Source organism: Hemitrygon akajei, chromosome 32 (assembly GCF_048418815.1).
Source record: "Hemitrygon akajei chromosome 32, sHemAka1.3, whole genome shotgun sequence".
Classification (NCBI taxonomy): Eukaryota; Metazoa; Chordata; class Chondrichthyes; order Myliobatiformes; family Dasyatidae; genus Hemitrygon; species Hemitrygon akajei.
Genome location: NC_133155.1, coordinates 5,453,749 through 5,480,967, shown reverse-complemented (window position 1 = coordinate 5,480,967; position 27,219 = coordinate 5,453,749). Strand labels below are relative to the sequence as shown.

General features: G+C 41.7%; 1 protein-coding gene across 1 annotated transcript in view; it reads left to right on the top strand.

Annotated features, from left to right (window-relative positions):
* The first annotated feature begins 378 nt into the window (after positions 1-378).
* Positions 379-27,219, top strand: part of LOC140719776 (PR domain zinc finger protein 1-like) — a 76,123-nt gene continuing 49,282 nt past the window's right edge. Inside the window, exons 1-2 of the mRNA XM_073034643.1 lie at positions 379-580; positions 8,457-8,679. Coding sequence (XP_072890744.1) covers positions 8,503-8,679 — 177 coding nt within the window. The 5' untranslated portion in view covers positions 379-580; positions 8,457-8,502. The remainder of the gene's footprint in view (positions 581-8,456; positions 8,680-27,219) is intronic.

Below are 27,219 nucleotides of genomic sequence, written 5' to 3'. Positions count from 1 at the left end.
TTTATCGAGGGATAATAACCTCAGTCTTAACAGATATGGTAATTGATTGTTTTTGTATGTAGGTCAGCTCCTGATTGCCGGCTTGTTCCGAGCGCTTGGTATTTAATGGGTTAAGGTCATTGTCAGAGCGAGTGAGACACAGGTCACTGATAGCATCAATCAGAATTATCACTGACCATGTGCTGTCTTTACATCTGTTCTTTGTTCCAGGATTTTATTTTCTGTGGGAGGGGAAGGCTAAGGAGGGAATCGGACAGCTTCCAAAGGCTAAACCATTAATGTCCTCCTCATTGGATAATCTTAAAAATAATCCATTGATGACTTGGCACCCTGGTAGCCTATGGCTAGACTGAATGCAGACAGAGTCACCCTGCACTCTGTGCGATTGGGTAGTTCTGGCCCATTGGGTTGCTGAAGAGAGTGACTCTCTGCTGTCTAAAGCTTTGGAGGCCCACATTGTGGGGCTGATTTTGGAGTGGAGTTCAAGCACGGAGCAAGGATGTGGGTTTAATCATAACCAGCAAGGAAAGGGGTATGGAAGGGAGGCTGATGCTGGCACTGTAGAGGCAAATCTTGACCTGTAAGTATGTTCATTCTGCAAGAAAGTCATTGTGACAATGTTCTCTAAAGCTGCTGTATAAATTTTTTGATCAATGTAGAATAAGACAGCCATAACAGGAGATGGAGAGGCATTATGCCGATCAAATCTGCTTTGCTTTGGATTCTTGGTAAAGGATTGAGAGCCAGAGAATGACATACCAGAGAAAAGAATTTTCTAGGGTAGTTCTAAAAATTCAGAAAGTTATGCATTGGACAAACCAAAGAAATAGAGCATGGACTCCCAACTTTTTTATGTGCGGACCCCTATCATTAACTGAAGGGTCTGTGCACCCCAGATTTTCAAGCCCTGAAGTAGAGAATGGTGGGAGAGAGGAAACTTGGGTCAGTTTATATTGTGCTTTCCCAACCATTGAGCACATCTACATGAAACCCTGCCAGAGAAAAACAGCATCCATCATCAAAGATCCTCACCATCCAAACCATGTTCTTTCTTCGCTGCTGCCATCAGGTAGAAGGTACAAGAGCATCAGGACTTGTGCCACCAGGCTCAGGAACAGTTACTATCCCTCAACCATCAGGCTCTTGAACAAAAAGGGATAGCTACACTCATTCTACTTTTGGTGTCCCCAGAACTGATGGTCTCACTTTAAGGACTCTTTATTTTGTTATTTCATGTTTGTTATTTATTGCTGTTTACTTATATTTGCATTTGCACAGTTTGTTGTCCATGATCCTGTTTACAGTTACTGTTCTATAGATTTGCTAAATATTCCCACAGAAAAAGAATCTCAGGGTTGTATATGGTGACATGTATGTACTCTGATTATAATATTTACCTTGAACTTTTTTGAATTTTGTATTTCCTTTCTAAGACTATTTAAGCCATGCACCAAGGTTGCTTGATGAACTGAAATTAATTCTCAGTGAACTGCCATTCTTGATGCTGTACTAAGGCCATAAATTAATGCAAACTTTTTGGAAAGGGAACCCAGTTTTGTAAAAATGGCTGATCCTGTTTTTTATCCACCTCTATTTTTTAATTAATCACAAAAGGCAATGGTGTAAATTGGAATGAAACTTGCATCATGAGAGTAAGGTGATATCGTTTTGTCCCCATTTTTCCTTGTGGGGATGTTACACCTTGAAGCAAGTGCAGTTTAGGAATTTTGAAATCAATTCTGCAGTTTTCAGTCATGTACAACCTGAAGAAGTAACATCAAAAAATTTGCAAGCAAAATCTTAGATTTTTCCTAAACAGTACTGAATATATTTCCCTGGCTGATGTCTCACCGTATGGGTGCTCTTGACCTGAGTCCCAGGGTACTGTGCCATGTTCTCCTGCAGCCATATAGACACCTCGTTAACTGGCCAAGATCTAGTTCTAAGATCATAATACATTGTGATAGAATGGTGGGGAATTTGGTCTCCTTGTAGTTTTTCATTTTGCTCTTTTCATCTTAAAAGAAAGATCTGATTTTCTTTGGACGTCATTTGTGATTATGGAATATTTTTGTAGTTTACAGCCAATGAAGTATTCTGTGCAGTGAAGTTATTGTTGTCATGCAGGAAAATTGGTAGACAGTTTGCACACAAAGACCCACAAATAGCAATAAGACAATTATTAGATATCTGATTTCAGTTCAAAAGATATTAATTGTTCAAGATTCCTCTCCCAGCCTAGAGTCTGCATCACCAAACCAGGCAGTGTGCTCTATCTCACTTACCATTGTGCCTTTTCAACCTAGAGACAAACTGTATCTTTGTCATTGCTAAATACTTGTGAAAGTACATTTTAGATATTTTTACCACATGTTTGAAGTGAATTGTGATAGTGAGTTTCTGAATAATATAGCCAAGTTCAGCAGTGAGTGTAGGGGATTAAGGGACTTTTTAAAGGGAATTTTTGTTACATTAGATGCTGCCTGACCTGCTGAGTTCCTCCAGCATTTTGTGTGTGTTGCTCTGGATTTCCAGCATCTGCAGAATCGCTTGTGTTTAGATTATCGTTAAAAGATATCAGCATATGGGAACTTTTGTTCAATGGACTTGAGATGTTAAAGGTCCTTCTACTGCAGGTCTATATATTAGGAATCCTTTTTTTTTAAAGGCTGCTGTCAGCTTTCCCATGATTAATGTCCAGATATCAATTCTCCTTCTTTAAAAGGAATCCATTTGCTTAGGTTGAATACTTATAGTTATCTGAATTTCAAAAATTTATTTTTCAAAATGTAAAAGTAGAATGAGCAATGATAAATCAGCAGCCTGCTTTAAGCTGCTCCTGTATTTCTTCATCATTGCCGTAAGTGGAATTACCCTGTATCCAGCTGACCTGTTCATGTATTTGACTGTTTCCAAATAAAACACCTGTATTTGATAGGGCATTAATCAAAGTCCAGCCTGATGTCCTGAGATAGAAAGCAAAGCTACAACAAGTGAACCAGCATCTGAAAGAAAACTTCAACAAAACTAAAATTGTCCAGACCGGAAACAAGTGTCCTTGTTGCCCAGTTTGTCGTATGGAGTATTTACAGTCCCACACATCTGCACAGAATGGGCATGGTAAAGCACCTCCAACAGTCCTGCTCTGATAGTCAGGGAACAATGAACTGAGAAGAAATTTATTATAATTATTTTCCCAACAGAATTCCTTATGTAAGGACTCTTTCTTTTAATTGGAGATGGACAAATAAAGAATCACTCCACAGGATAATGTATCAGTTTGCCTTCTGAGTGGGAAGGTAGAGGATCTTAACAAAGGACGTGTTGGTCAACCTATGGTGGAATGTAGTGCCATGGTACTGAAGATTGCAGTTCTTGACTTGAAGCTTTCAGGAATATCACTAGTCAGAGCTGAAAAAGGGCACAGCCTAGCCTGGTATCCAAAGCACAGGAGAGTTAATATTCTCCAAAATCTATTTCATATCAAATTCCCTGATGGATATGAATGCTCACCCCTGAGCAGAACCTAATGTTTAACTATAATATGCTAATCTGCTATGAGTGACTAATGTTTAGGATCATCCGGAAATACAAAGATGTCATTGAGTATTATGTCTTAAAAACAAAATTCTACAGTATCTAGAAGATACTAGAAGGTACAGGAGCTTCAAGACCCACACCACCAGGTTCAGGAACAGTTCCTACTCCTCAAACATCAGGCTCTTGAACCAGGGGGGATAACATCACTCGCCTCATCCTTGAAATGTTTCCACAACCAATGGACTTAACTTTCAATGTCTCTTCATCTCATTCTCGATACTTATTGCTTATTTATTTATGATTATTATTTTTCATTTTGTCTTTGCACAGTTTGTTTGACTTCTGCACTCTGGTTGAACGCCCTAGTTGGGTGGCCTTCCATTGATTCTGTTACAGTTACTATTCTATAGAGTTACTGAGTAGGTTCACAGGCAAATGAATCTCAGGATTGTGTATGGTAACATATGTATACTTTGATACGAAAATTTACTTTGAACCTTAGATAGTTCAACAGGCAAACACGAAGAAGCTGTTGATGCTGAGTGAGAGGCATCAGCAAGATGCCCAGGTTCAAATTCTATTCAGAACTAAGCAAGCAGATCTCACATGCTGAAGGCTGGCGATTCTTAAAGGTGTTGTTAAAAGGTAAATTAGCAGCAAGGATTCATCTTCCTAAAGTCACACCTGTCTCGGCTATGATGCCTTTCATAGTCAAATAACTCACCACTGAATCTGCACCCAGTTGCAGCTCCTTAGATACCAAGTTAAAGAAGTTGAACTGCATCTGGGTGACCTTCGGCTCATCTGGGAGAACGGGAAAGTGGTAGATAGGAACTACAGAGAGATAGTCACCCCTAAGTTGCAGGACGCACGTTCCTGGGTGACTGTCAAGAGGGGGAAAGGAAATCGGCAGCCCGTGCAGAGTAATGCTGTGACTGTTCCCTCAATAATAAGTCTACCACTTTTGAAACTGTTGCGGGGGATGAACTGCCAGGGGGAAGCCACAGCGACAGGTCTCTGCTACTGTGCTGTCTCTGACTCAGAAGGGAGGGCGAGAGAGGAAGAGTGCAGTCATGATAGGGGATTTCATGTTTAGAGGAGCAAGAAGCAGATTCTGTGGATGTGAAGGAGATGCCCAGATGGTATGTTGCCTCCCAGATGCCAGGGCCAGGGAAGTCTCAGATCAGGTCCACAGCATTCTGAAAAGGGAGGGTGAACAGTCAGAAGTTGTGGTACATATTGGCAGCAACAACCTAGGTGGGAAAAAGGAGGAGGTCCTGAAGAGGGAATTTAGGAAATTAGGCAGAAAGCAGGACCTCCAAGGTAGTAACCTCTGGATTGCTACCTGTGCCACATGCCAGTGAGGGTAAGAATAGGATGACTTTGTAGATTAGTGTGGCTGAAAAATTGGTGCAGGGGACAGAGGTTCATATTTCTGGATCTTTGGGATCTCTTCTGGGGAAGGTGCATGACCTGTACAAAAGGGATGGGTAACACCTGAACCCTAGGAGAATCAATATCATTGCAGGGAGGTTTGCTAGAGCTGTGGGGAGGGTTTAAACTAATTTGGCAGGGCAATGTGAATTGCAGTGATAGGGTGGAGAATGGGGCAGTTGGTATACAAGCAGATGCAGTGTATACATTGGACTGAATGTGTTATATTTGAATGCATGCAGTATATGGAGAAAGGTAGATGATCTTGTAGCACAGTCAGAGATTGGCAGGTATGATGTTGTGAGCACCTCTGAGACGTGGCTAAAAGAAGATCTCATTGAAACCTATCAAATAATGAAAGGCCTAGAAGAGTGGATGTGGAGAAGGTATTTCTTATAGTGGGGGAGTTTTAGGACTGGAAGGCACAGTCTCAGACCTGAGGGACACCCACTTAGAACAGAGATGACGAAAAATTTCTTCAGCCAGTCTGTGGAATTCATTTTGCCACAGACAGCTGTGCAGGCCAGTTCACTGGGTATATTTAAGGAGGAGGTTAACAGGTTCTTGATTAATCAGCATGTCAAAAGTTAAGTGGAGAAGGCAGGAGAATGGGATTGAGAAAGATAATAAATCAGCCATGATGGAATGGCAGAGCAGACTTGATGGGCCGAATGGCCTAATTCTGTTTTAGAATCAAATGTATTCTGGTAACTGCTGCTGTGAAGTGCTTTACAGATGCTCTTTAAATGCAAGTTATTATTGGAATAGGTTCTTAAATGGTATTTGACCTGTTAGTCTTAGTAAACCATCAGCAAGCTCTGGTGAAACTGTTTTCCTCCTTGATTCCAATTATCCATTTAAAAATTTAAAAAAATATTACTGATCTCAGTTGAGAGATTGCTTAAGGAGTTAATGGAAGGCTGAAGATGGATCAAGTGTCCAATCCTTGCTAATTCCAGCTCAGTCATTGCATTTACCTCGTGGGTAGAGCACTAAAGCATCTTACAGAAAATCTCATCTTACATTATTTGCATGAGAGATACTGCCCTAATTTCTGTATAGAGCAGGCTGACTCTGTGGAGACAATTATCCATGAAATACTTTCATCAGAATATTCCTTATGAGTAATTCTCCATCCAGGATACAGACAACAGAAGAACATCCCAGGTTCTCTGGCTCATGAGAACCCCTTTATCCAACACTAATGGTGTCCCTACATGGGATCTTGCACCACCAATGCCCCTTTCTTGCATCCATCTCCCTCTGTAACCTCTGTAGCTTTCTCTAACCCAATGATGAAGTCAATGACCTAACAGCCTACACAAAAGCCTGACGAAGCCTGGTGAGTCCTGAGGAATGGTCTCAGCCTGAAACGTCAACCATACTCTTTTTTATAGATGCTGTCTGGCCCACTGAGTTCCTCCAGCATTTTATGTGTGTGTTGCTTGGATTTCCAGCGTCTGAAGATTTTCCCTTGTTTGTAATTGACCTAACAACCTGCCTTGGCGAAGAGTCTTGGCCCAAAACATCAAATGTTCATTCCTCTCCATAGATGCTGCCTGACATGATGACATCCTTCACCATTTTGTGTGTGTTACTTTGGATTGACAGTATCGGCAGAATCTCTTGTGTTTCTAAGCCAGTAAGGTCCCTGCACCCCTGCATTTCTAAAATGTTGGTGTTGGCAACTGTCTGCTACTTTACCTTTTTTAACAGATGTTTCTTGAAACCTGCCTCCTTGGCCAAGCCTTTGGTTGTCCATCCCAATGCAACACACGAAAAATGCTGAAGGAACTCAGTGGGTCAGGCAACTATGGAAATAAATAGATAGTCAATGTTTCGGGTCATGACCCTTCTTCAAGTCTGTCTATTTCAATTTCTCCTAATGAGCTTCAGGATCAAATTTTCTCATCATAATGCTCCTGTGAAGTGCTTTGGGATATTTTACTCCATTAGAGAAGACATTTCAATAAAAATAACTTATAGTGGCATGGGAGGAGGGGTTACCATGAAGCTACTTGAATATAACTTATTCAATGGACAGTATTACAGATGTTGGCTTGGTGCTGAGGTTTTCAATTGTTTATTTAAATTTATATTCCAAATCCCATATACCGGACACCCCATATGCTCCTGTCTTATTTTTTAGAAATGAAGATGCAGCAGACTGTGGAAAGATGCATTGGGGTTTGAATGGAAATCCCAAACTGCCATCCTGGTGAGGATGGTGCATGAGGTAGCGTGGTGGTTAGCACAGTGCTTTACCATACCAGTGACACGAGTTCAATTCCCACCACTGCCCGTCAGGAGTTGCACATTTGCCCTGTGACCACGTGGGTTTCCTCTGGGTGCTCCAGTTTCCTCTCACAGTCCAAAGATGTATCAGTTTGCAGGTTAATTAATCACTGCAAATTGTACAATGCTTAGGCTAGGATTAAACTAGGATATCGCTGGGTGACGCTGTATCTCAATAAATAAATGAAAATAAAAATAAATGATGGCAACACTGTTACTGTCGCGACTTGAAGTCTTGTACATTCCTCTCCTGCTTTGAAACCTTGGATGGAAAGTGCACAATTGTCAACTGATTGTACGTTCCTGCACAAGCAATGATAATAATTAGGAGTTAACTGCAAGTCGGGGTGGTGCATTCCCTCTTGTCCGTACAAGAAATCTGAGCACATAGCAGAGCTGAGGCAGAGTGCCGATGGAGTACTCTACCATCAGAGGTGTTATATTTCAAATGAGGTCCTCAACCAAGAAATCACCTGTGGTCTCATCTGCTCGTTAGATTTCCTGGCGATGTTTTGAAGTGTTCAGCCTGGTTTACTAGATCAGTATCTGTATTAACCCCTCAACTAACATCATTATTATGTGCCGACTCATTCCGTGGGCAATGATAGTCTTTGACCATGATTGAAATTGGCAAATTTTTCTACAGAAGTGGTTTGCCATTGCCTTCATCTCGGCAGTGTATCGGCAAGACAGGTGACTCCCAGCCATTATCAATGCTCTTCAGAGATTGTCTGCCTGGCGTCAGTGGTGGCATAACCAGGCCGTGTGATCTGCACCAGTGGCTCATACGACCATCCACCACCTGCTCCCATGGCTTCACGTAACCCTGATCAGGGGGCAAAGCAGGTGCTACACCTTGCCCAAAGATGGTCTGCAGGCTAGCGGAGGGAAGAAATGCCTTACGCCTCCTTTGGTAGGGATGTATCTCCATCCTGCCATTCCCCACTAACAGCATTGAAGGCATTTGTCTCATTATCCTATGTGGGAACTTGGTGTATTTGAGTTTATTTCAGCCTGAATCAGTGGCTCCCAAACTGGGGTGCATGGACCCCTCAGTTAATGGTAAGGGTTCACGGCATAACCTAGGTTGGGAACCCCTGCAATTGAAATGAAAGCACTTCAAAATGTTCTTCATTTTCAATAAAATTGTTTTTATTTTTTTTCCCCTCTTTGCTTGACTCTTGCAGAGTCTCCGATGTTGTGTTTGGCCCTGTCATGAGGCGCTGAGAGGGCATGAAGATGAAAGCTGAGGTGTCGGACATGAGCCAGTGGAGAGAGGTGGATTTGGAAGAGAAGTGCACCTATATTGTAAATGACCAACCAAGGGACCCGACCAAATGTACAGAAATCCCTTGGGCCAGAGCTTCCATACCCCGAAACCTTACCTTCAAATACACAAACAACAACGAGGTAGGTCCTTCCGCAGTGGCGCATACAAAATGCTCGAGGAACTCCGCAGATCAGGCAGCACCAATGGGAAGGAATAAAGGGCTTGATGTTCAGGGCCAAGACTTTTCATCAAGACTGGAAAGGAAGGGTAAAGAAACAAGAATAAGAAGGTTGGGGGCAGAGAGAGAGTACAGGCTAGAAGGCGATAGGTAAAGCAAGGGGAGGGGGTAGGTAGGTGGGCAGGGGAGAGGTATGAAGTGAGAAGCTGGAAGGTGATAGGCGGAAAAGGTAATGAGCTGAAGAAGATGGAATCTGATAGGACAGGAGAGTGGACCACAAGGGAAAAGAGAAGGAGGAGAGGACCTGGGGAGAGGTGTTAGGCTGGTAAGGAGAGTAGCTAGGTGGGCAGGGGAGTGGTATGAAGTGAGAAGCTGGGAGGTGACAGGTGAAAAAGGTAATAGGCTGAAGAAGGAGGAAATGAGAGTGGACCATGTGGGAAATGGAAGGGGTAGGAACACCTGAGGCAGGTGATAGGCAGAAGAGGAGAAGAGGTAAGAGCAAAGACTGAATGGGGAATGGATAAAGAGAGTTGGGGGAGGGGGGGCAAAGATTGACAAGGTGCTTCTGTATCTAATTGGTCCAATATCCTGAGCATCACATTGCAATTGCGATTTAATTTTGTGAAACTAAATGTAAATTTGAATAAAATGGGCTACAGTCTATGCATTTTAACTTGGCATGTTTGCATGCCGGAGGTACATGATTCATACAGATTGTGTGCATCATGGCCTGCTTCTAAAATTTTGTTCTGTTCTTTCTATTTCAACTTAAAAACTTGCATTTCCTTCAAACAGAGATAGAGGACATTTGGCCCATCATCTCTATGTCAGCTCTCAGAGCACCCTCCCCCCATTCCTAGTCCCCAATATATTTCCCTCTAATCTCCCAGCTGTCAAAGAGGTGTGGGGAGGGTCTCTAGGTTACTGTTCCATGCAACTATGGACAGAGTGGCATTTCAGAGTCTCAGGACCCTCCTGATGAATGGTGTCAGCCCTTTGACTGTTGACTCTTTTCTGTAGATGCTGCCTGGCTTGCTGAATTCATCCAGCATTTCGTGTGTCTTGCACAGGCATGTGAGTGCTCCCTGATGGAACTACGGCCTTATAAACCAACATTTTCCAGTGAATATTCAAAGTAGGTCTTTGAAAACGACAGCAGAAATAAATAGAGCCAAAAATAAGTACAATATCTTCAGGCAGGAAGCATTTAAAATTTGTACTTCCTGATAAGAAGCTGGAATCAAGTTTTAGATTAAGTTTGTAAAGAGCATTGTATAAACAGCTGGAAATACTCTTCCCTCTAAGCTGTGAGGGTGTGCAGCCCTGTAGTAACTAAAATGCTCCTGCGCACATAGCTTTTGTTCCTGTGCAGCTGGAATTTTCTTTTATATAATGGCAATATAAATTTGAAATATATATTAATACATTTGTGAAATACCCTGTAATTAATTATGTGATAATGAATATACTGCACTGTGCAAAGATTTTAGGTACTTTACCTATATATATAAGTCTAAGACTTTTGCACAGTACTGTATAATTTTGCTCAAGTCGAGCATAAATGAAGCCTGGCATTTACAAGCAGTATTTTTTATCTGGGCTTTTCTGCAGATTGGGAAAGAGGAGATGTGAGGCGGGCAGCTCAGTAGTGTAGTGGAGAAGCAGAGCTATGTAACTTCGTGTTAAAATGGCTTAAATTGTGATGAAATGTGAATGAAGTACAAGAGAGCAATGCTGTAGTGCAGCTAACCCTTAATATCTACAATACAGAAGTTTAACTATTCAAGAAACCACTCAGGAGGACGCCATGGTAGTGTAGTAGTTAGCACGATGCACTTGCAGCTCGAGAGGAGTTCAGTTCCCATTAGATCTGCAAGGAATCTGTACATCCTCCCCGTGGAATCTTTGTATTTTCTCCAGGTGCTCCAGTTTCCTCCCACAGTCCAAAGGCGTACTGGTTAGTAGGTTGACTGTTCATTGTTCTTTCATTTAAGGAACATTGCAAGAGTTTGACATCTCATAACATCTTAAAGTGCAGGAACATTGATACTCGATTTTGTTTCTAGCTTATTAGATTGCTGTAATGCGCTCTTTTCAGGACCACCTAAGAAAGATATAAGTCGGCTGCAGCTTGTCAAAATGCAGCAGCAAGAACTTTAATAAAAAAAAAGAAAATCTGAGCACACTTCACCAGTTTTATCCTCATTGCCTTGGCTGCCTGAGTCCTTTAGTCTCAATTTTGAAATCCTCATAATTGTTTCTAAGGCTCTAAATAATCTATTTATTTAATTTATGTAAATCACTTTCAGCCTGCATCTTAATGTATGAGAGTTGCTATATAAATAAAGTTATTATTATTATTGTAAGTTGTCCTGTGATTGAAGTCAATGCGCAGCTGGGTGGCGCGGCTTGAAAGGACCACAAGGGCCTATTCCGCACTGTATCTCAATAAATAAATAAATGAAGATGTGATAGGTCCAAGCTTCCTCCTTTATAACAGCGTCTGTCTCCACCCCCACCTCCAGTCATCTGTTCTTGAAAACCTCTTCTGTACTTCTCGTCATGACTTTGCCAATGTTCCTTTGGTAATGCATGAAGTCACCATATGTTATCTGGTAGCAAATCCTCTCACCACAGCCCCTGTGTCTATAGATGCCAATGGCTTCCAACATGCTAATGACTCCATTGCAAAATTTTCATTTTATTTCCCAGATCAATTGACATCTATTGTGTCTCTGAATGCTCTTCCAGCATTACAAGCCCCATTCCTCCAGCTGGGATCCCTTGTCCCATCTTTGTTGCCTGCTCCCTCAACTGCAAAGCCTAGACTTTGGCAGCCCCTTCCCCAAGCCTTCCTCTTCCATCACACCTTCCTCAAAATCCACTTCTTAGGTCAAACATTTGATGACACGTTCAAATAATGTCTTAAGAGGCATGCTGCTAAATTTTGTTTGATAACATAGGAAAAATGTTAACGCAGACACACAATGGAGAGGAATAACGAGTCAACGTGTCAGGCTGAGACCCTTCGTCAGGACCTGATGAAGGGTCTCAGCCAAAACATCAGATCTTTATTCTTCTCCATGGATGCTGCCTGATCTGCTGAGTTCCTCCAGCATTTTGTACGTGCTACACTGGATTTCCAGCATCTATAAATATTTTAATATTTTGTGGTTTTTAATGTTCACAGTGTTGTTACAGACATAGACGTGTGGGCCATAAACATTTCTTTCTACATCATTTTGATGCTATATGTAGTCAGGAAGTGTTTGATATGCAACATGGATCTATTTAATCTTTTCAATCTATTTTGTGCCTTCTCATTGTTTAATGGCAATAGCAAATGAAGTGTTAAAAACTAAGTTTATTCCTGGCAATCCTTCACATAGTAAGAGAAGTATGAAGTGCTCATTGTCTGAAATGGAGGGAAAGGTTTTTCATCACGTCTGTCTCCACCCACACTCTGGGCAAATAAGTGGAAGGCGGCCTGGCTTATGGCCAGTCAGTTATCTCACAAGCTATTCAGAAGGAGAGTCATTCCAAAATATTACTAATCTCACTTCTACTTGGCAAAGGGAAGGTGTCACCATTTCTGTTTTGTTTTGTTGGCCTCCATTTTTGGGGTAGTGAGAAGTTATCTTTCCCTCGAGGTCTGTCTCCCTCCCATTCAGGACATACAGCACATCAGAAGTTCTGTATAAGCAGTGCCCCCAGCATTGTCAAAACTCCCTCCCATCCTTCCTATAATATATTTGCCCTCTTGCTGTCGGACAGAAGGTACTGCAGCATAAGAACCAGAACTATCAGGCTGGGTGACAACTTCTTCCCCCAGGCTGTGAGACTTCTTAACAGCCTGATTCCACCCAGTACACAGGTACACCCTGTTCGAATGTCCACTCTCCGACTCACAGACACTCTCTCATCCTGCAATGGTCACTTTTCGTCTTTTATTGCTCCTGTTTCACGTATTTATATTACTGTCAGTTTTACATCAAACTTTAGAACTCCTCCCTCGGAGTGTCAGACACCCTGAGCCAATAGGCTGGTCCTGGACTTATTTCCACTTGGCATAATTTACTTATTATTATTTAATTATTTATGGTTTTATATTGCTATATTTCTACACTATTCTTGGTTGGTGCGACTGTAATGAAACCCAATTTCCCTCGGGATCACTAAAGTATGTCTGTCTGTCTGTGTCTGACTATTAAGTCAAGTCAAGTTTATTGTCATTTAACTACATATATGCATACTGCAAAACAAGACAACGTTTCTCTGGAGCAGGGTGTAAAACACAGCAGTACACGTAACACACAATAACTTAGAAAACTAAGAACTAAATCTACAATGGTAAGCAGAGTAAAGCGCATAAATTAAATACTGTAGGGCACAGTACAAATTATCTGGTGACACATCATGTGATGGTGTTCAGAAGGCCAAAAGGCCTGAGGGAAGAAGCTGTTTCCCATCCTGACCGTTCTTGTTTTTATGCATCAGAGCCTCCTGCCTGATGGTGAAAAGTCATAGTGAATGCTGGATAGAATGGCAGGATTCTCGATAATACCAAGGTCCCTGCACTTGCGGCGCTTCTAATAAATGTTCCCAGTGAATATTATAATAGCACCAGTAACTGTCTTACATAAACATGCATCTTGAACTTACGTCAACCTGTCAATCTTCAGACCATGGCGCACAGGGACTTGTATCAATGTTACACTGTGACTGCATGACCTGGATCATAACTATAGGTGCTGTGTGTGACTGTATGTACTGTGTTTTGCACCTTGGCACCAGAGGGACAATGTTTCATTTCACTGTATACATATGTATGGTTGAATGACTATAAACTTTAACTTATTTCCACTGGGACCTTGAAGAGGATCACAACCTTGTAATTGGGTGTGGAAACTTGTGTACCTGAATGACTCGGAGAGCTATGTTGGCTGGAGTCAGGACTTAAGGCCCACCTTGGGCCTTAGTAGGTTCACCCATGCCAAGCAGTCAAAGGGCAGAGGTCAGACTAAGAATGGTCCACTGGTCCTCCAGGTTCGGAGGTTCAGCTCAGGGCCAACAACCCTGACTGCTGAAACTAAAGTGTATGGAATCAATAATGAAGGATCCTTCTACATCTGAGTGTGACAGTATTCCTGAGCCTTCATCAGGGACTTGCATGACTGAGAATAGTGAAAACTGATAGGAATGTACTGACATCATGAAGAATGCCCTGAACACTGGCAGAGATGGAGGACCCTTCATAACTGCCCTAAACACCAGTGGTGTAATGGACAGTAAGTAAACAAGTAATTTCCACTGGGAAGCTGGGGAGACATTAGGATTCTCCCATTTTAGTATGAGGGGTGATTGATAAGTTCATGGCCTAAGGTAGAATGAGTCAGCTTTAGAAAACCTAGCACACTTATTTTTCAACATAGTCCCCTCCTATATGTACACACTTAGTCCAGCGGTCGTGGAGCATACGCATCCCTTCTTGTAGAAGTGGTCCACAGCAGGAGATGCGTTATATGCACGTGCAGTTCAACTCTTTGAGTGAAAATACAGGAAGTTTGAAGTTAATAACTCATCTCCTTCTACCTTAGGCCACGAACTTATCAATCACCCCATGGTGTGGATCACTTCTGGAGGTCCAAGACGCCGACTTCTTCAAAGAAGGGATCCGTATGCTCCATGACCACTGGACTAAGTGTGTAAATGTAGGAAAAGTAAATGTGCTAGGTTTTCTAAAATTGACTCCTTCTACCTTAGGCCATGAACTTATCAATCACCTCTTGTATGTCAAATTGGGGGTGTCTACTTCCCTTCATTGTTTACCCGTTTTAAATTTAGTGGCTACTGCATAATTCTCAGTGCAGTCATGATGAAAACTCTCTTGAGAAAACCTTGCAGCAGTAACAGCGGCTTCTTCAGAAATAAAATACTAAAACGTTTAACTTGGAACATATTGGCTATATAATGTGGTCTTCTCTATCAAACTCTGACCTTTGATGTGGTCCACAAAATGGTAACCCATTTTATTTCATCGATAGCATGAGACTGCATTTAACTCTTTCATGCTGTCAAGGAATTAAAATGGGTTAGCAAATTATGGACCACATCAAAGGTCAGAGTTTGATAGAGAAGACCACATTATATAGCCAATTTGTTCCATGCTTTACGATTTTTCAGCTCAAGTGGTTTTCAGAAATGCTGAAGGTTGTCCGTGGATCAGACCAGATCTCCTCACTCTGAATTAGACAATGGCGATGGATCTGACTATCACTGTCATTCTGGTCCACACCCCTAACCTTTAATGTGATCTCTGATCCTATCCAATTGTCAAACCTCACCCCAGGACTGACTCCCAACTGATCTTTCTCTGGCATGGAACTTGCTTCTTGATTTGATCAATATGTATTTCAATGGATAATCACTGAAGAGTTGAAATATGAAAACAATATAGTTCTATTATTTTCTGGTGTAACAATGCAGATGACATTCTTTCTGTCTTATATTTTCACCCTTAGTTCTGTGAAACCCCTTTGCCTCAGGGTCAGATGTTTGAGTAGAAAATGCAGCTGCTGAGGAAGAGTGCAGTGTAGGTGGTGTCAACTTTCCAGTCACTGTTCTCTCTAATTCAGCTACGTGGACTAGCCATTGCTCTGAACATGAACGTTTTACACAGCCTGAAAACTGCATGGCACTTCAAACATTTCTTTTTTCTAGACAGCATTGGCATTCAGCAGGCCGGCAGTTTATTAACAGTGAGCTACCGACTTCCATTCTGTGTTTACTGTCACAATTTGTAACAGCGTTGTAACTCGAAACACTGGTTGCTCTCTCAAACACGAGAAAATCTGCAGAGGCTGGAAATCCAAAGCAACACACACACACACACACACACAATGTTGGAGGAACTCAGCAGGCCAGGCAGCATCTATGGAAAAGAGTAAACAACTCTGTGATGAAGGGTCGCCATCCGAAACATTAACTGTTTACTCTTTTCCATAGATGCTGCCTGGCCTGTTGAGTTCCTTCAGCAGTTTGTATGTGTCTTGTTATGTTGAAGCTCTAAAACATTTCAAAGTGAAGGTTGTGGTATGTTTATTATTTAGAAAAATTATGGATTACAGTACTGTGCAAAAGTCTTAGGCACATATATATAGCTAGGGTGCCTAAGGCTTTTGCACAGGACTGTAGTAATTTTGTGTATTGCACTGTACTGTTGCCATTAAAAAAAAACAAATTTCATGACATATATGAATGATGATAAACCTGATTCTGATATGGGTCTGTTGTGGATTGAGAGTGGGAAGGGAGCAGGGAGAGGGGTATCAAAGCTGGGAAAAAGGGAAGGGAGAGGGGATGGATTGGGAAGCACTGGAGAGACCTTCTGAAATTATCGATAAACCAATTGTTTGGAATCAAGTGATCTTGCCTGGTGTCCCAGAGCTGGGTGTGTCCACAGCCATGCGATGCCCTGCCCCCTGGCACCCCACTTCTGGCACCTGTCCCACACCCCTTCCGTGGTGCTCCACCCTTGCCAACATCCTTTGCTCTCACCAGATTGACAGACTTGCTTGTCGCTCCATGTTGACAAATACAGTACTGTGCTAAAAGTCTTAGGCGTCCTAGTTATATATATGTACAGTACTGTATCTGTGCCTTAGACTTTTACACAGTACTGTATTTGCTTCCAAAATGAAAATAAAACCTTTTGCTGGAATTCTGAATATCAAAGAAAAAATGCTGAATCACTCTGCTGCTGCTCTTGATATATTTTCAGCATTTTTTGTAATTTTTTGTTCATTTCTGTGTAAACATTTATTTAACCACAACTTTTGTATCATTCTGGGCACAGTGCTTTCTGAGGGACATGAGGGCTTTGGCGAGGATACCGAAGAAATTCACAAGAATAGTTCCCGTGATTGCAATCGAACAAATAGACTGGAAAAGCTTGGGTTTATTCTTTACAGAAAGCCACAAGAGTGGATTTAGAACGGTTTAAAATCAGAAAGGATTTAAACTCAGTAAATAAAGTCAAAGTGTTTTCAGAGCAAAACACACAAAATGCTGGAAGAACTCAACAGGTCAGGTAGCATCTATGGAGATGAACGAACAGTCAACATTTTGGGCTGAGGCCCTTCATTAAGACTGGAAAGGAAGAGGGACAATGCCAGAATAAAAGGTGGGAGGAAGGGAAGGAGGACAAACTAGAAGGTGAAAGGTGAAGGACCGGAGGAGGAATCTGACAGGACAGGACAATGGACTATGGGAGAATCAGAGATTATGGGGACAGGAGAAAAAAAGGATCAGCCATGATTGAATGGTGGAGCAGACTTGATGGGCCAAATGGCCTAATTATGCTCCTATGCCTTAAGGTCTATGGTCTAAATAGAAGAAGGAGGGACACCGGGGGGAGGTGACATACAGGTGAGGAGAGGAGGTAAGAAGTCAGAGGGAAAGAGGTGGGTAAAAAAGAGAGAAAAAATTACTGAAAGGAGAAATCAATGTTTATGCCATTGGTTGGAGGCTACCAAGACAGAATATGAGATATTGCTCCTTCACCCTGAGGAGAAAAATGATGCAATCACAGTTTTATAAGTGACTTGCATACAAATAATTCATGAAAGGAATACCCGAAGGAGAAATTGATGCTCATACCATCAGGTCGGAGGCTACTTAAACCAGAGGTTCCCAACTTGGTGTCCACGGACCCCTCGGTTAATGGTGGGGTCACTGGCATAAAAAAAGTTTGAGAACCCCTAACCTAGACAGAATACAAGGTGCTTTCAGTTGCAAAGATGCAAATAACTGGAGGGAATGCATTTAACTTAATTGACTAAAGAGTCAGAGGTGACAGGAGGCAAACCTGGTTTCCTCAATTACTGGTTCAGATTTTGAACGCATGACTCAATAAGTGAATGGAAATAAATTGAAAAGTAGCCTGATCGCTCTTCATGAGAACCTGTGCGGATGAACTGAATGACCTTTATTGCTGCGCCTCTTTACTGTGCGGTGTTCCATGCAGAATACACAAAAGGTTGCAAACCTTTGTGAGATTTGTCCACATAACACTCTTGAGATCAGGAAACCCCAGTACATGTCATGGTCATTGTTCAAAGACGGTGCATTTGCTTCATGTTAAGAGACCTCTAATCGGTTGGAGAATAAACAGGAAGCAACTCTTTCCTCTGAACTCACTCGACTAAACCAGTAAGTGTAGCTTGTCAGATTTTCTGTTCACCGCTGTTGATGGGGATTTCCTTCACTGCATCATGAGGTGGATTTGAGTTACTGGCATTGAAGTGCTAACAGTCCCACAGTGTTTCCTATTCACCTCTTCACGTAGGCTCAGCATATGTTTCACAATCTCGGTGTTTGGAAGGCGGAAGCAAGAAAGAAAGTGTTTTTTCATTGCTAAATAACACCTCAAAATACTCAGTTAATAAAGTATTGTTGAAGTGTAGAATGGAGAAATGAGACAACTAGTTTTTGTAAGTCAAGGTCCATAACGAGCTCAGAACTGATCTGTCCAGTAATGTTGGCTCAGAGGCAAGTTTTGGCAAGAGCAATGTGGAGAACTTCTCACTGATGCTGGGCCACGGCTGCAGTTAAATGATTCACCGCTGATAGGGTAAGGTTCTCTTAGTACTGAGCTCAAAGTGATGACCTGAACAAGTTCTTAGAGAACCCACAATCTTCTGTTAGAGGGGTGCTATTCCAAATCTACAGAGCAGTGGACAACTGGTGAGAAAGTGATTATTTTTCTTATAGAACCAATCATTTCAGCTGTAAGAATGTACATCAGTCAAAGGGTCACCTCAGACTTGGTTTCCAATTCTCAAAGATGGCTCAGGAATCTCCAGGAGCTGAAGAGTGATATTCTGGATACTGCAGCCATCAGTGTGAGAAAAATCAGGGGAACATGGAATAACTGGGTTTTATTCAATTAATTATAGGTATTTTTTTGGCTATTGAAGTACGGGAGGAGGGATAAAAGGGCATCATCCTGGGGCATTTCCTCAGTGAACTCTGCCATTGATGGTCCCAAGCCCGGCTGCAAAAGGAGGAGGGTTGGGCATGGGGCTAGCAACCCCATCCTGTAAAAATCCAGAGCTACGTCCATTTACCTCATTCCTGGGAGAGCAAGGATCTTCACCGAGAAGATGTATGACGTCATGTGCAGAAAGTAGAAGCCATAGGGCTGATCAGACTTTTGTCGGCCCAGGTCAGAGGAAGCTGGCGAGCTGCTGTCAGTGGCTCATGCCCCAGTGGGGGTAATGGGCTTAAGAAGAAGTATGTCCCTGTGTTGAAATTTCCAAAGCTCCACACCCAGAGTCCCTACCCCTCAGCTTGGATATGGTAATTGACCTACAACTGTTAAAGTAACATCTACAACTCTGCCATGGCGTCTTCTTCCATAAGATCACTGGTGGACATTTAGTGAAAAGCCACTTACCTGTTGGTGTCCCTGATTCTTTTACTATTCCTCTGAGGAGATTATTCCCTGTTTAAGAAAAACTTATGGACCCCAAGTATCTTTTGGCTGATTATGCCAAATTCCAGCTGCTCTCTCTATGTTAGAGAGTATTTTACAGATAAAACTTAGATGATTGTGCATATCTTTGGTCTCTATGCTACAGGAAAAATATAGTGGCTTCAGTTAGGATATAGACCAAAATTGCCAGGAGGCTGTTTGATGTAGAAAATATACTAATAAACAACAGAATCTGAAAAAGCACTTTTCCTTAAATAAACACTTTTTACAGGGCAGTAAGATCAGGTCAGTTAGAGCATGCAGCAGTGTAGCAAATTGTCTCCTATAGCTGAAGGATGGCAGATAAAGGACCATGGATAAACACAAAGCAGGAGAGAAACATTTGAAGGTCAACATCTCTGAGTCTCTGGGACTCAAAATTCAAAGCAAATTTATTATCAAAGTAGATAAATGTCACCATAAACAACCATGAGATTCATTTTCTTCCAGGCATACTCAATAAATCCATAATCAAATAATAACCATAATAGAATCAATGAAAGACTGCACTAATGTTGGTGTTCAACCAATGTGCAAAAAACAACAAACTTTGTAAATACAAAAAATATATATAGTAAAAGTAAATAAATAAATAAGCTATAAGTATTGAGAATACAAGATGAAGAGTCCTTAAGTCCCTTCCAAGATTAATGGTTGAATGTTAAACTATGGCCACATTCAAAATCAGATTAAAATTAACTGAACTCATCATAATTTGAGAAATTTGCTGTCCTGGCTTGATTCTGACTTGCAGCTTCAAAGTAATTTCTGTATTTTTTTGTGATCTCAAACACAGTCTTCTGAATGTATGTAATGCATTTACTTGCAGTAGATGTTCATGATACAATAAAATATATAGAGTGCATAGTTCAGCTTCTATCCCCTTCATATCGTTAAATCCTCTTCTTTAAATGATCAACTTTAAACCCCACCCTGACTTCACTTTGTATCTTTTTGACAAAGAACGCCATAATTTTCCCAATTCATCTCTGTGTAGAACCTAGGATATTTACCCATGTTAGAAATGCCCAAGGAGTTGTTGATGGAACAGTGCAGCAGAAGCCTTACACTGAATCAGGAGTCCCTAACCTGGAGCTCACGAATCTCTCAGTTAATGGTAGGGGGTCCATGCCATAAAAAAGGTTGGGAACCACTGCCCCGAATAGAACTTGTACTACACAGGGAGTGCTTAATGGGAATATGTGTGGCGGGGGTGCTTGACTCCAGTTAAGTGACCAATGCTGTACATCTCCAGTGCGAAGATTCACTTCAGCTCCCGTTCATAGTTGGAAATTGATCGAACGTGACTGGGCCATCTTTTTTTTCCTCAGCAATACTTGGCCAGAATTGGAGTAAACGCGGTATAAATATACGTACGTCAAATAGAAAATGACTAGCACCATCCCTTCCCTGAAAAGCATTAACAAATCATGTTGGAATTTTAACCTGACATTAAACTAAACCCAGTGCTGGTCTTGCTATTGATGTCTAGATCACCTAAAATAAATCAATGAATGGAACATAGAACATTTCAGCACAGTACAGGCCCTTCGGCCCACAATGTTGTGCTGAACTTTTAACCTACTTTAAAACAATTTAACCCTTCTCTTGCACAGAGCTCTCCATTTTTCTATTGCCTATGCGCCTATCTAAGAGTCTGTGAAATGCCCCAAATGCATCTGTTTCAACTACCACCCCTGGCAGCGTATTTCACATACCCACCACATTCTGTGTGAAAAACCTACCTCTGATTTCCCCTATTCAGATGTAGGTAAATGTGAAGTTATCCACGGTCAGGAAAACAGAAAGGCGAGTGTTATTGGCATGACAATTAACTGAGTAAAGTAGACGTACAGAGGGTTCTGGGTGCCCATGATGTCTCACTACAATTATACAGTGTCTTGGTGAGACTGAACTAAGGAGGGCTATACTTACTTTAGAGGGAGTGCAACAAACACTCATCTTGGGATGGTAGAACTGTTGTATGAGGAGTGATTAGGTCAACCCAACCTTTATCTCATAGTGTTTAGAAGAATGAGAGGCAATCTAATGGAACTGTGCAAATTTCTGACATAGCTTAACAGTTTGTACACTAGGGAGATGTTTCCTCTGGGTGGGGCATCTAGAAACTGTTCACCATTTCAGGATTTGGGGGTAAGATTTAGGACTGAGAAGAAGAGAAACTTCTTCGGATGGTGGCAAAGTAGCATTGTAGAGCTGTTCAGTTTGGAAACAAGCCCACATACTCAACCTGTCCATCGTCAGAGACCCCCACCACCCAGGACATGCTCTCTTCTCGCTGCTGCCATCAGGAAGAAGGTACAGAAGCCTCAGGACTCACACCACCAGGTTCAGGAACAGTTACTACCCCTCAGCCATCAGACTCTTGAACCAGAGGGGATAACTTTACTCCACTTCCCCATAACTAAAATGTTTCCACAACCTATGGCTCAATTTCAGGACTCTATCTCATGTTCTTGATATTTATTGCTTATTTATTATTATTTCTTCCTTTTGTATTTGCACAGTTTGATGTCTTCTGCACTCAGATTGGACGCCCAGTTGGTGCGGTCTTTCATTGTAGTCTATTCTAGTTATTATTCTATTAAGGATTTATTGAGTATGCCTGCAAGATAATGAATCTCAGGGTTGTGTATGGTGGCGTACTCTATCTGTACCTTGAGAATAAATTTACTTTGAAGTTTGAACCATTGTGACTGTGTTGCCCAGTGATCTAGTCTCATCTGACCATGTTTCACTCACAGTATTGTAACCCTCTCCTATCCATCTGGTCATCTAGATGGCTTTTTAACTGTTGCTACTCCTCCCACCTCAACCACAATTTCTAGCAGCTCATTCTATATATGACCACCCTTTGCATGATGAGGCTGTCCTTGATGTCCCTGTTAAATATCTTGTTTCTATTCTTAAACCCATACCCTCTTGCTTTCACTAGGTAAAAGACCATGTGCTTTCATCATGTCTACGCCTGTCATGATTTTATATACCTTTATCATACTATCTCTCAATCTCATACGCTCCAGGAAATTAAGTCTTGGTCTGCAACCTCACCTTGTAACTTGGGCCTCCAAGTCCAGCCAGCATCCTGGTAAATCTTTCCTGCAGTTTTTCTAGTTTTTATCACAGAAGCAAGATAACTGAATAAATTTGAGGAGAGCAGTCCAGTATCAAGACCTGGTGAAAGAGAAAAGTAGGAAATAAATGATATACCTATATCATATATATCCACATGCATTTGTATCTATCTAAAATATACTCAGTGGCCATTTTATTAGGAACACCTGTACACCTGCTTATTAATGCAAATATCTAATCAGCCAATTATGTGGCAGCACTTCAATGCATAAAAGCATGCAAACATGATTAACAGGTTCAGTTGTTGTTCAGACCAAACAATGGGGAAGAAATGCATTCAAAGTAATTTTGACTGGCAGTGCAGGAATTGATCCCAGGTCACTGGAAATGTAAAGCATTGTTGCAACCACTATGCTACTGTGCAGCTCCCAATAAAGTGTTCACATTATAGATTATAAAGCATTGGTGGTATTGAGAGTAATGGGGAGAGGGCAGGAAATTATTTTGAGATAAAGGATCAATCATGTTTGTATTGAATGGCGGAAGTGACTCAAAATGCCACCCACCTGCTCATCCTTTTCTACGCATCGAACGATAAACTTTCATGTTTTCTTTTTCTTCTTAGCCCACAAGTTACAGATTCTTTCACAACTACAGTGATCATGATTTTTGTGACATTAGGACTTGTAACACAAACCCAGGTTACCATATTCTAAAAATATGTGAATTGTAATTTCAAGAACTCCTGATACTCTTCTGCAAAATATGTGCTTTGGCCTAGATATGCTGATTGCCCGGAAACTGAGAACTGTATTTCTTTTCCCAAGAAACTTAAGTTCAATGTTAAACTTTAGATAGGAGATTACCAATAATTCATACCAGGTAGGCAAATAAAATAATTTACTGTTGATGACTGAGAATGAGATCCAATAAAGTGTTGAAATGTTTCCCATAAAAAGCAATAATCAGCTGAAATGAGCTGGTGGACAAAGACTTATCAGGTGTTCACTAGACCTCAGCCTGTTTTGGGCTCTTGGGCATATGTGGAAATTGGAAGTGACTTGTCCGGTGGTTTAATGGCTGTTCACCTCATCTCCCATTCCACCCGAGGGTTCTTCATTCATCCATTCACGGAGCATTGCTGCTTTGGAGAGAGGGTCTGGGCACCTTTCACACCTGTAGCTCCTTGCTTCAGATCAGGACTGTCTGAATTTGAGATGGTTGTTCCATTTATTTAACTGTAAATGCTGACAATGAGGAGAGATGCACAGAAATATTTTAATAACTTTACTATATTCCAATGCTCTTTTGTGGAACTGTTCAATGATTTTCATCAGGGCCTGATGGGGTGGGGGTGTCTCAGCCCAGTCAACTCTTTATTCCTTTCCACAGATGCCACTTGACCTGCCCAGATCCTCCAGCATTTTGCTTGTGTTACTCTGATTTCCAGCATTTGCTGAATCTTGTGTTTGTGTTCGTATTGCTTCATGTTCTATTCATTGATTAATTTTTGATGATCTGGGCACCATTAGAAGGATCATCTGTATTGTGCTAGCCATCTGCAATTGCAGTTAAGAAGCTGGTGAAGAGCCAAAATGTTGAACTACAGCAGACATTCTCATAAAGTTACTGAAGATTCTCTTGCAGTGCTGTTGGGCAGGGATTTCTAGGGTTTCGAAGCAGCAATGATGAAGGAGCAGTGCTAGGTTCTAAGCACATTTGTTATCATTATACAACCTTGAGATTCGTCTCCGAACAGGCAGCCACAAAAGAAAGAAACCCCAAAAGAACTCGTTAAAAAAGAGCATTAAACTCACAATGTGCAAAGAGAAAAAAATGTGCACACAATAAAAGTAAGCAAATAACTTCAGAACTGAGGTTTTATGAAAGACACAAGTCTGGACGTCAGTGCAGCTGGAGCAGGCCACAGCCTCAGTTCAGCTCAGAGTTCAATAAACAGCTTGGAGCAGCAAGTAGAACTGCACAGAACCGGCAGAACTGGTCCATGCTTTGTCTCTGATTCTGACACCTGGACTTTTTCAATCTGGCTGGGTGCTCAAATTGATCAGGCATCAGGACTTTTCTTGCTCCGGGCTCTGCTTGCCTCCGGTATGTCTCGTCTCCTCCTGCCTCCACAAGCCTAGCCTTGTGCCTGCACACTTCTCCATGACAGCGCTGATTGTTATTAATAAAAAGCTTAGTAGTTTTCTTTGTTTTGTATTTTGCTGCCGGTAAGTAGTTGCTAGGCCAGCACAATCTTAAACCAGAAGGACATATTCCAAGGTGAGCATGGAGTATGATCAGGAAGGAAACCTGCAAGTACATTCCCGATCATCAGTTTCCCTTGTTAGTTTAATGACAGGTGACAATGCAAAGAAAGGCGAAGGAACAGGTAGTGTTACAGAGGGAAGGAGTCTGCAGAAGGACATGGGCAGGTAAGGACAGAGGAGGCAAGGAAGAGGCAGATGGAATACAACGTTGGGTTGTGCATTTTAGTAGGAAGAAGAAAGACCTAGATTATTTTCTGAATGGGGAGAGAATTCAGAAATCAGCGGTGCAAAGGGATTTGGGAGTCTTAGTTCAAGATTCCCTTAAGATTAATTTGCAGGTTCAGTCAGTACTGAGGAAGGCAAATACAATGTTAACATTTTTTTGAGAGGAGTGGGGTCTAAAAACAAGGATGAACTGCTGAGGTTTTATAAAGTATTGGTCAGACCATATTTGGAATTTTGTAAGCAGTTTTGGAGGCTGTGTCAAAGGAAAGATGTGCTGGTCCCAGAAAGCGTCCAAAGGAGCTTCATCCCAGGAGTGAAATGCTTAATATACGAGAGTAGCATTTGATGTCTCTGGCCTGCATTGGAGTTCAAATAGCTGAGGGGGGTGGGGGAGGTATTGGATTGAAACTTGAGAATAATGAAAGGCCTGGTTAGAGTGGATGTCGAGAGGATGTTTCCATTAGTTGGAGAGTCAGTGATCTGAGGGCACAGCCTCAAAATAAAGAGATGGCCCTCTAAAACTGGAGGAATCTTTTTCAGCAAGAGGATGCTGAATCTGTGGAATTCGTTGCTATAGATGACTGAGCAGGCCAAGCGACTGGGTATATTTAAGGCTGAAATTGACAGATTTTTGATTGATGAAGGGGTGAGAGGTTACTGAGAGAAGGCAGCAGATTGGAGCTGAAAGAAAAATCAGCCATGATTGAAAGGTGAAGCAGAATAAATGGGCCAAATGGCCTAATTCTGTTCTAATATCTCATTACTCAATAGCCTAATCACAGGTTTGAGAATTGCCGTAAGAATAACCCAAATGATTAACTGGAGTACATTATGTAGAGAGCACACAATGCAGTCACGATAACCCCAGCGATGGAGGAAATGAATGCTTGCTGTGGTTAATGGGCCTCTAATAATGCTATCTTCTTTGTCCTTGTTGATTTTGTGCTTTTCCAGTGTTGCTGGAACTGTAAACCTCCATGCAAATAGATGAGTGTAGTTTCAACTCGTGTATTTTGTCTTGCAGACGTCACTTGTGACATCCACCCAACCTTTGTAGTGACCGTGCATACTCAGTGTTCACTTTAATATAGCTACACCTGTACCTTACAAAATGGCCACTGAGTGCACAGTATATTCGCGGCCTGCTGCTGACGAGACCATTCACTTCAAGGTTCGAAGTGTTCTGCATTCAGAGATGCTCTTCTGCACACAACTGTTGTGTTGTTCCTTTCCATGCCTTGTGGCGCATCATACAAAACATCGCTGTTGTAACATGTGGTTATTTGAGTTACTGTCACCTTGAACCAGTCTGGTTCATTCTCCTCTGACCTCTCTCTCATTTACAAGGCATTTTCACCCACAGAACTGCCGCTCACTGGATGTTTTTTGGGTTTTTTTCCCACCATTTTCTGTAAACTGCAGAGACATGAAAATCCCAGGAGATCAGCAGTTTCTGAGATACTCCAACCACCCCGTCTGACATCAACAATCATTCTGTGATCTAAGTCACTTAGATTACATTTCTTCCCCATTCTGATGTTTTGCCTGAATAACAACTGGACTTCTTGACCATGACTGCAAGCTGTTATGGATTGAGTTGCTGTCACATGATTGGCTGATTAGACATTTACGTTTGGGGGCAGGTGTACAGTTATACCTAATGAAGTGGCAACTGACAGCATGTGTGTCTATACAGTTAATTTTCTGTCCCGAGGGTGACTCCCAGGGTGCTTAGCGTGAGGAAATCAGTGATGGTAACAATACTGAATACCAAGATTAGACTAATAGGAATTAACAGAAATTCACTTTTCAGCAATTGTTGGGAAACACTGGAATTTTACCCAAAACAACCACTGCTCACAATCTAGTCCCCATTTAGAAAGTGCAATGTTGGCATCCCTACAGTCACATTTACCATCTGTAAAGAACTACTTCATGTGATAAGGTTGTGAAGTGAGGCGTTGAAGTTCATTATTAATTCTCCTTTCTTCTCTCTTTCTTTTGTTTCTTATTGTTCAGCCCTGGGTTGTTTTGCTTACCATAAGACCATAAGATATAGGAGCAGAATTTGGCCATTATGCTTATCGAGTCTGCTCTGCCATTTCATCATGGCTGATCCAATTTTCCTCTCAGACTCAGTCTCCTGTCTTCTTCCCGTATCCCTTTGTGGCATGATCAGTCAAGAATCTATCAACCTCTGGCTTAAAAATACTTTAAGACTTGGCCCCCACAGCTGCCTGTGGCAAAGAATTCCACAGATTCACCACTCTCTGGCTAAAAAAATTCTTCCTCAGCTCCGTTCTAAAAAGTTGTCCTTCTATACAGAGGCTGTGTCTTCTGGTCTTAGACTCTCCCACCATAGAAAACATCCTCTTCA